The 10,852-nt window shown below is 40.7% G+C and overlaps 1 protein-coding gene across 3 annotated transcripts in view; it reads left to right on the top strand.

Moving 5' to 3' along the window:
* The first annotated feature begins 486 nt into the window (after positions 1 to 486).
* rsu1 (Ras suppressor protein 1) overlaps positions 487 to 10,852 on the top strand; it is a 45,984-nt gene continuing 35,618 nt past the window's right edge. Inside the window, exons 1-3 of one of the 3 annotated variants that reach the window (XM_035998236.1) lie at positions 487 to 689; positions 804 to 922; positions 4,114 to 4,164. In XM_035998236.1, coding sequence (XP_035854129.1) covers positions 814 to 922; positions 4,114 to 4,164 — 160 coding nt within the window. In that variant the 5' untranslated portion in view covers positions 487 to 689; positions 804 to 813. Of the gene's footprint in view, positions 692 to 795; positions 923 to 4,113; positions 4,165 to 10,852 lie in introns of all 3 variants that reach the window. The other 2 variants (XM_031300154.2, XM_035998237.1) reach the window with 2 other exon arrangements.

Genomic DNA, 10,852 nt, shown 5'->3' with positions numbered 1-10,852 from the left:
CATATTCATTTACATATATTTTTTTAGGAAGATATTTTTCATTAAATATATAATAATAAAATATGATAAAGGTTATGAGTGCATCTTCCAAATACATGAGAAAACATTTGTCAAAACCTAACTAGACAAAACGTATGATAAAAGAAATATATAAGACTTCTACTAAAAAAACTATCTAGCCTATATTCGTCCCATAATTATTCAAGACACTGGCACACAAGCAATATTGTAGGCTATAAAATCATTCCAGCAAATCGTATTTCTGTTTTTGCTTTAAGAAATAAAGTAAAATATATATCTTAAATAATTCTATTTTTGTTTATGCTTCTGTTAAAATAACAATCGGTCCGAGGGAGGGCTTCATATGTCATCTTACTAACGTTCCTTTGTTTGTTGGTTACTTATTCTCAACATTATTGTCCTGTTCAAGTTTTTTATAGACTGTATTTGTGTGCAGCTGCTGTTTTTGGGAGCTCTTAATTTGACAAGGAGGAGTGGCTGAAGGAACCGGAAGTATCCTATTATGGAATGGTGTCTCTCACATAAACTTCCGGTTGGGTGTCAGCTTGAAGCGAAGTATCAGAATTTTAAAAGCCAGCATATTTCTCTTTTTCATTCCTTTTTTGTTTGTTTTGTTTTTCTTCGTGTCGCCATAGCAGCCGAGCCTTCACATTCTCCCGCCGCTAACCGTGTGAGTGCTGGTTTGTTGTCGTGGCTCTCATTTCAACGCTACAATGTAACCTTTCCAACTAACGTTAACTTATACCCTGTGCTTTTTTTTTTTTTTGGATTCAGTGTTTACAGAAAAAAAAAATGTCCAAGTCTTTGAAGAAGATAGTGGAGGAGAGTCGGGACAAGAACATTCCAGAGGTGGAGATGTGCGACAGGGGCATTTCCAACATGCTGGACATCCCAGGACTATGTAAGATATATGTCTTCCATTTCACCACCAAAATACATTCAAATAGAATGGTTCCAGAGTCTATCCAGAAGCACTTTCAGATTAGAGAGAGCAAGTATGAACTGAGGGGAACGTGCATGTTCACAAAGATAAAGATTAGAACAAATGTAAAACTAAGATGTATATCAGCAAAAGGAGTAAACGTGGAATCTTTTAGAGGAGGAAGTAAAAATGTGTTACACGCTACAAAGATTTAAAAAAAAATACTAAAAAGTAGGATGATTAACAAATATTAAAGCGAGGCATGAATGACAATGTGTACTACTACTACTATTGTATATGAATGGGAATGTTTATTAATGTATACTATTAATATATATATATATAATTATTTAATGTTTATTTTTTACTTCTGTACATATGTGTGATAGTATGTATATAAAATACAGAAATTAATGATAATACATTTTATATAAATTGATAATATCCTGAGGGACTTAAGAATAAAATAAGAATAAGGTAGAATGTAGAAAGGGTAGTGTAAGAAGCAAATGCTTCAACCTCCACCTTTTCGATCAGTATTGATTATAAACGAGTTACAGCACTGTAACTCGTTGCTCATGAGTATTGGAACCCCTGCTAAAGTTAACTAAAAAGAGGAATAAAAAAATCATCCTTTGGAAATTGATCTTAATGCCTTAATTAAAAAAAATAGGAAAAATCCAACCTTTGAGAACACCAATTTTCTTTGTGAATGAATAATGTATTGTAAATAAATAAATGTTCTTCCTTAAAATACAGGGAGCCTAAATAAGTACACCCCTATGTTAAATTCCCATAGAGGCAGGCAGATTTTTATTTTTAAAGGCCAGTTATTTCATGGATCCAGGATACTATGCATCCTGATAAAGTTCCCTTGGCCTTTGGAATTAAAATAGCCCCACATCATCACATCCCCTTCACCATACCTAGAGATTGGCATGGGGTACTTTCCATAAAATCATCTCTCAGTGCAAATCAAACCAGCTATTAGGCTAACTGGAATAAAACCCTGTCTTCCCGTCGACCTGCAACTTTTTGTATTTCTGGGTCAAAATTGGTTGACACTTTTTCTCACTTTTCCCGACGTTTTTGTCACTTTTTTCCAAGTTTTTTTGTCACTTTTCTGATATTTTTATCGTGGTTTTTTTTTTGCGCTTTTTTGACGTTTTTTGTTCTTTTTTTCCCACTTCTTTAAATCCATCCATCCATCTTCTTCCGCTTATCCGGTAACGGGTTGCGGGGGTAGCAGCTCCAGCAGGGGACCCCAAACTTCCCTTTCCCGAGCCACATTAACCAGCTCCGACTGGGGGATCCCGAGGCGTTCCCAGGCCAGGTTGGAGATATAATCCCTCCACCTAGTCTTGGGTCTTCCCCGAGGCCTCCTCCCAGCTGGACGTGCCTGGAACACCTCCCTAGGGAGGCGCCCAGGGGGCATCCTTACCAGATGCCCGAACCACCTCAACTGGCTCCTTTCGACGCGAAGGAGCAGCGGCTCTACTCCGAGCTCCTCACGGATGACTGAGCTTCTCACCCTATCTCTAAGGGAGACGCCAGCCACCCTCCTGAGGAAACCCATTTCGGCCGCTTGTACCCTGGATCTCGTTCTTTCGGTCATGACCCAGCCTTCATGACCATAGGTGAGGGTAGGAACGAAAACTGACCGGTAGATTGAGAGCTTTGCCTTCTGGCTCAGCTCTCTTTTCGTCACAACGGTGCGATAAATTGAGTGTAATACCGCACCCGCTGCGCCGATTCTCCGACCAATCTCCCGCTCCATTGTTCCCTCACTCGCGAACAAGACTCCAAGGTACTTGAACTCCTTCACTTGGGGTAAAGACTCATTCCCTACCTGGAGAAGGCACTCCATCGGTTTCCTGCTGAGAACCATGGCCTCAGATTTAGAGGTGCTGATCCTCATCCCAGCCGCTTCACACTCGGCTGCGAACCGATCCAGTGAGTGCTGAAGGTCACAGGCCAACGATGCCATCAGGACCACATCATCTGCAAAAAGCAGCGATGAGATCCCCAGCTCATCAAACTACAACCCCTCTCCACCCCGACTACGCCTCGATAGCCTGTCCATAAATACTACAAACAGGATTGGTGACAAAGCGCAGCCCTGGCGGAGGCCAACTCTCACCTGAAACGAGTCCGACTTACTGCCGAGAACCCGGACACAGCTCTCGCTTTGGTCGTACAGAGATTGGATGGCCCTGAGAAGGGACCCCCTCACCCCGTACTCCCGCAGCACCTCCCACAGTGTCTCCCGGGGGACCCGGTCATACGCCTTCTCCAGATCCACAAAGCACATGTAGACCGGTTGGGCATACTCCCAGGCTCCCTCCAGGATCCTTGCGAGAGTAAAGATCTGGTCCGTTGTTCCACGACCAGGACGGAATCCGCATTGTTCCTCTTCAACCTGAGGTTCGACTATCGACCGAACCCTCCTTTCCAGCACCTTGGAGTAGACTTTACCGGGGAGGCTGAGAAGTGTGATACCCCTGTAACTGGCACACACCCTCTGGTCCCCCTTTTTGAAAAGGGGAACCACCACTCCGGTCTGCCACTCCTTAGGCACCGTCCCCGACTTCCACGCAATGTTGAAGAGGCGTGTCAACCAAGACAACCCCTCCACACCCAGAGCTTTAAGCATTTCTTTAAATCTTTTTTTTTTTTAATTTTTTTTACATTTTGTCCATTTTTTCAATGTTCTTGTATCATTTGTTTACTTCAAAATGCTATAAAATTGAATAAAACACCCAAATTCAATGAAAGTAGTGAACTGATCATATATTTTACGGAACCATCCGCGTTATTTTTATTATTATTTTTTTTGACAATGTGGTTGAAAGAAACCCAAATATTCTGATATAGAAACTTTTTGAAAATGAGGACAACAGAAGGGTTAAGTACAAATTTGTACTTTGCTTGAGTCTTTTCTTTTCATGCCACTTTCTACTTCTACTCTACATTTTAGAGAGAACTATTGCACTTTTTACTCCACATACAAGTATAAATTAAGTAAAAAAAAAAAAAAAAACTTTCCTGCAAGTATATTATTAATTGCAGTCCTTATTAAAATGTTGTGTACAAGTAAGATGCCAGAGTAAACAAAGTGCCGAGTGAGTTGCAGTGCTGTTGTGTTGACTGGATGTTCCATGTCGTTTCAGTCACTCTGTCTAACATCACACAGCTGGTCCTCAGCCACAACAAGCTCACAGGTAAGCCTCTCACACACTGTCAGTAGTAATGTAGTCTATATCAACGGCGTTCCACTTCCGGGATAGTTCCGGTGCCGCCGGAAGTCCTTCTTTTTGGCCGGATTTCCGTCCCCTTCCTCTTTCTTTGTGTTGGCGTTCTAACCTCTGGTGGATTTCTGAGGACTATGGTTAACTGCTCCTCAGATCTCTGCAGGGTAAATCCAGACAGCTAGCTAGACTATCTGTCCAATCTGAGTTTTCTGTTGCGCGACTAAAACTACTTTTGAACGTACACACGTTCCACCAAAACAAGTTCCTTCCCCAGGCTATTTTGTAGAGGCACCGGGGCTCTGTCTGCCTCTTAACACCGCCCAAGACGATTGTGATTTGTATAAAGAAATGCCAATAAACCAGAGCACGTTTTTCTCCCATCCAGGAATGCTGTGTGGAGTAGCCAGACCTTCCTCTGCAGCGCTGTGGAGGAAGGTCTGCGAGACTAGTAATAATGTGGAACTGTTGTTTCTAACCATGGCTTTGTAGGGCTGTCCTCAATACCATTTTTTTTTTTTGCTTCAAATCTTCGGTACTAATCAACAGGGAGTATTCGCAGTTCGGCAACATCCTGTTGTGTTCTTTAATCCCCCCCTAATTGTATCACAAGAAGACTTTATATTTCGTAATTATTGGCTGCACCATATGAGGAAAATATGCAATATGCCATAACGTTGTTGAATATCGCGATAACGATATAACTTGCGATAAATAACAGATATTAAAGTGTTCTCAGTTCTCAAGAAATCATTTCCGACATTCTTGCACAAATTGAACATTGAACTGAATATAAAAGACGCCACTAAAAAAAGAATGACGGTTACATTTTAAAGTGCAGTTTTCTGCTGATATTTTCTTTCAACTAACAAAAAAAAAAATCTCTGAGTGTCTTTCGCGATATGTCGCAGCCTATCGCGATGTTTATTGCGCCAGTTATCGCGATGACCATAAAAAATGATATAATCGTTTAGAGATCTCTACGCTGACTTGAAGGTGCCGTTAAACAAACTCCCGTGCAGCTCAGTGCTTGTGTTTGGTGTTTTTAAAACGTTCTTGTGGCAGTGATGTTTCCTGTTTCCTGTACGGGACTCTCACATCGCCTCAAAACACACCGACAAGTCTGATCACCGGTTACATGACTGACCGCCGCAGCGTGACGTGGGGTTGCGTTTCTCCAAAAGTTGAATCTGTCGCAACTTATTTACAGTATTGAAGAAAAAAACTGAACAAAAAATGAATATTCAAATCCCCAAATTGAATATCTACCCAACGAATGAATATCCGAATAGCTTTGTAAGTCACTAGCTACATAATGTCAGCATCCAAACCCTGACCCTTATGCTGAATGAATATATTAATGTTTAAGAAAAAGGCAGAAAAAGAGAAATGCATGGAGAGTTATGCAGGGCATTAGAATCAGCAGTAATTTGGTGCAGTGGAAGCCATTGGCAGACATGCAGGTCCTATGGTAATTGGCAATTTTATGTTCATTTAAGAAAAGAATTCAATGTTTTTATGATAATAAAGAGGTGTGGTTTACTGCATAGACTGTGTACTCTAGGGTGTGATTGCCACACTTTTCAAATCCAGTTAATGTCCCCTCCACTTTCGTTTGATATTATTTTATTTATAAGTCTGGGTGATCGGTCCCTATTTTAAACATTACAGACAGTAAGAAGGCTTTTTCTTCTACGTAGTTTAGTACTATTCTTTCTGGATGAATTTATCATTGTCATCAACTTGTATTATTCCCTGGATGTTGTATCACCATAGTTCCTATACACGTATGGAGAAATGCAGGAAATGGGATTCAAATTGAAAATATTTTTTTGGCGGAGGACCCCCAGACCCGCTGTTTTGTGTCCACCCACCCACACACACACTCGCTCTCTCTCTCTCACACACACACACACACACACACACACACACACACACACACACACACACACACACACACACACACTTCTCAAACCAAAGTTACAGCCCTGTGTGTACATGTGTCATTACATTATCTGGGTCACATGACAGGGATATAACCAAAAGATGGATCCTGGGATTCATTCAAAATTTTTACCTTTGTTTGAAAAAGTCATACCTAAATGAATGTTTTTAAATTTGAATGAAAGCAGCCATTCTATTGTTAATCGCCTTTTTATTTCTGAGCCAGTGAAGTGTACAGCAACATTTTGGAATTGTTAGAAAGTCCCAGTTGGCTTGTGTTGCTCCTGGAATGGGAACAATGTACAGGTCGAGTGCACAAGTTTAGCAGCAGCCGATTGGTAGGGATGCCATGGCGTCTTGCACCAGCAGAGGTCACCACACCCCCATCAACACTCTCACACTAACCTGGGTTTCAACTGTTAGCAAACATTTAAATAACTGAATAACCACATCACGTTTCGCTTATGTATTAAAATCATTTCTGTGACATTTTTTTTATTTATATATATATATATATATATATATATATATGAATGAATGAATGAATGAATGAATGAATGAATGAATAAATGAATAAATGAATGTGTATTTATAAAAAAGTTCAATTAGGAATATTATTTGTTAGGTTTAATAACACTAACTTTTCTACATTTTTCCTCTTCTGCTTCCCTTATTTTGTGGGAAAGCAGAGCTGGTAGTGAAGTGTGAACGTGAACTTTAGAAATAAATGTTTTTCCACTTTAACTTGACCTGACGCAGAGTGTTTTCCTCTCTACCGTGACTCCAGTCCTGCAGTCTTTCTTTTGTCAATGTGAACAATAAAAGTATTTTAGTACGGTCACGTAATTCCACTTTCTTTTTAGATCAATTGAACTCATTTTCAGTGGCTGAAAACATTTTTCTGACAGTATTGAAATGTTGCCAAGACAAGTGCAAAAGTAACGATATTTTCATTATTATGAAATGACGGGTTCAGTACTTAAAGGTGCTGTATGTATGATTGTGAAGATCCAGGACTTAGCCAAAAAATTTGAACATTGACAACTTCTCAGTCCCTCCCCCCACAAGGGAGAATGAATGTGTGTGCATGAGCAGTGATTGACACGCAGTTATACACCCCCCGGCCCTGATTGGTGCATCTGAACAGGGAGCTGTGGTTTTTTGCAAATTGCACTACAGGCTGTAGGTGGTGCCAGAGGAGCCAGATTTTTTTTTAAATGACCTGCTTCATGTAGTTCTACTGGAACATAGGGTCAGTTTCAGCAAATATGACAGAAAGTTAGTTTTATAAGTCTTACCTACTGCACCTTTTAATATTTCCTAATCCACACGGGTAGGAAAAACCTCAAATAAAGGACATTGTTAGACCAAATACATCAAAACATGACAGATCTGGTTGAGGTTGACTTTTGATTTTCATCAGCTATATAAAATAACATTTGACATGCACGTTTTCGTCAGTGCTCGCTGATTCGGGGACATGCTCACCTTCCACTGTGTTTTCTAATCTGCTGCTGGAGATGGAAAGATTAGGCACATCTCACACTCTGGGTTATTTATAGCCCAGATCAGACAGAAATGGCGATAACGTAATTGGCGTAGTTACCCACCTGCAGGCACTCTCAAGGTATGCTCGGTAACTCTCAGCTTCCCGCCCTGCCAGCAGCCGCGCAGGCCTCCATCTTATCCAAAATGCTATGGTGATCCTACAGACACAGCTGCACCGTGTCAGACAGGACAGGGCTGCACGCTGCTGCTCTATGAAGTTACTGTAATCAAGAATAGAGCTGGGAACTGAATTTTAATACTTTTTAGGCACCAACCGAATTACCTCTAAAGCCCATGTGTCAAACTCAAGGCCCCTGGGCCAAAATCGGGCCACTCACAGATTTTGATCCAATTTAGGTTTATAATAAATTTTGGCCTACCTACTTTTTTTTTTTTTTTTCCTCGCTTTTTCAACATTTTTAGCGCCTTTTCGGAAGTTTTTGGCATTGTTTTGGCCATTTTTAGGCCTTTAATTGACAGGACAGCTGAAGATATGAAAGAGGAGAGCGAGGGGGGAATGACATGCAGCAAAGGGCCACAGGTCGGAGTCGAACCCGGACCCGCTGCAACGAGGAGTAGACCTCTATATATGGGTGCCTGCTCTACCAACTGAGATAACCGGGCGCCCAAGATGTTTGACTTTTATCGATGAAATAAAAGCATATCAATGAACTATACATGTCTGGCCCTTGATGTGACTCTTATTTTCCAGTGTGGCCCTCAGTGAAGTTGAATTGGACACCCCTGCTCTATAAGTATTGAGTATCGAAAAGTGCCTCGTCATTCAATACCTAAGGAGCAAATTTCATCAGCGTCACAGAGCCGATAATCGGCCGTTGGACAGTCTGGCGAGGTCAGTGACTGTTCGGTGTGTTCTGTGCCGTCGTCCGTCCGAGGGGCTGTCGTCATTCATTTTGGCCGATTTGACGTATATAATCGGCGGGGCGGGCACTGCCAGCAGTCGGACTGAAATGACCCATCTGATTGGTAGAGTGCTAACCCGGAAACGGGGAGTGGAATGAGCGTGACTAGAGTCTCTCAAAATCTGACGAAAATCTTTTAAACTGACCTTTGTTGATCTGAAATGAAGACAGATTCAGCAACTGCACGGCCTATTTCTCGCTTAAGGCGAGACACTACAGGTGAATAGGCTAAAATTTTTAAATAATAGATATCTCCATGAAACTTCCTCAGTTGATTACTTACACAAGTATATAAAAAAATGTATTACAAGTTTTTTAAATGTTTATGTTTAATTATGCAAATTAGGCATTTTCTCATTAAATATGCGCGATTTTGCATATATTTTCGGTAGATAGATCTGAACATATGATAAAGCCAGGTGCAAAATTCTTTTTTCATTTTGTTTACACACAAGATGAAAACAAAATTACAGAGGGATTTCAGGATATCTGCTTTCATTACCTAGGAAATCAAAATATACTGTCCATAGCCTTAAAAAATCGATTTTCGCCATGTTTTTTAGCTTAAAATTTCACATAAATCAGGGCAGGAATGATTTATTAACAAATCCCTCTGTAAATATCTTCAGAATACTACTAAGTGTATAACTGGAAAGTTTGGTGTACATAGGTGCTACATAGGCTGAGATGTTTATACTGGAGAATGACAAAAAACTCATTTTGAGAAAACGGCATTTAAAGATTTAAATAGTGGAATTTAATACATTTCTATTGGAAAAATTGCTCAAAAACAGAATAAATGCTCAGGCCCTTAGTGATAATAATATAGAATATTTCAAGCTCATGAAAATTGATTATTTAATAAAATGGCAGGCATATAAGGCCTACAACTGCAGTAACTCAATGAATTAACATTGGCGTATCATGCACAAAGTTGCAGACAAAACCCACGCTGGACAGGTGTATGGACACAGAACAAGACCAACAATGGATGTAACAGCTTTTTAAAGTCCAACTGTCCATTCCAGCACCATATGTATTTTAGCTGTGCTTGGACTCTTGCGCCTATGTTTTACACTGGCAGCTGTGACGGCCTCAGCTTTTGAGGTCCTGAGCATATCAGTTTCTCTCATTGAATTGACCGTCACAACTGTGCTCTGAAACCACAACTTCTCCATAACAGAAAGCATGGCAGAGGCACCTTCATCAAGGTGGAGATGGCCATACTTGCTGCTGCTCCAGCTTACTTTTCCCACAAAACAACCTAACCAGAACCAGTCCCCTCAGTCAGCTGATGGTGAAGAGAACTAACCAGAACCAGTCCCCTCAGTCAGCTGATGGTGAAGATAACTAACCAGAACCAGTCCCCTCAGTCAGCTGAGGGTGAAGATAACTAACCAGAACCAGTCCCCTCAGTCAGCTGATGGTGAAGATAACTAACCAGAAACAGTCCCCTCAGTCAGCGGATGGTGAAGATAACTAACCAGAAACAGTCCCCTCAGTCAGCGGATGGTGAAGATAACTAACCAGAAACAGTCCCCTCAGTCAGCTGATGGTGAAGATAACTAACCAGAAACAGTCCCCTCAGTCAGCTGATGGTGAAGATAACTAACCAGAAACAGTCCCCTCAGTCAGCTGATGGTGAAGATAACTAACCAGGCTCCCATCAGCACTGGTTCACAACACAACAGAACAAAACTAATTATGACTCATTCAAAAGACCAATATTTAGAACATTGGAGAAAGCAAACAAAGTAGACTAAATTATTATTTGACAGATTATCTGCACACTGTCAGAGATACGAAGATGAGACGGATCCTGACTAAATACAGTCTCAGTGACCACCAACTGGGTCAGACAGAGATGCACTTCCTCCTCCACTGGGAAAAACTATCTTCACTAAGAGAATTACACCTTGGAAAAATAGCCAAAAAAAGTTAACACCAGAAGAGAAGCTGAAAGTTCTCCTAGGAGAGGTGACAGCAGCTCCACTGACAGCTACATATGGATCTGCCTGCCACAGCGTGAGGGACTCACAACCACTTAGGATTCCAAAATTACAGATTTGTTTAGTAGCCTATTATATAGTAATTATATTATACAAAACTGTAACTGTATAATGTAATTGTTTTGTAATATAGTGTGTTGTATCGCGATCAGTACAGTGTGGTACATATGTGACAAATATTTAATATATGACATGTAGGCTATGACTTTCTGTAAACTGCTTAGAGAGAGAGAGAGA

Source organism: Sander lucioperca, chromosome 23, assembly GCF_008315115.2.
Source record: "Sander lucioperca isolate FBNREF2018 chromosome 23, SLUC_FBN_1.2, whole genome shotgun sequence".
Lineage (NCBI taxonomy): Eukaryota > Metazoa > Chordata > Actinopteri > Perciformes > Percidae > Sander > Sander lucioperca.
This window is presented reverse-complemented; position numbering and strand designations above follow the sequence as displayed.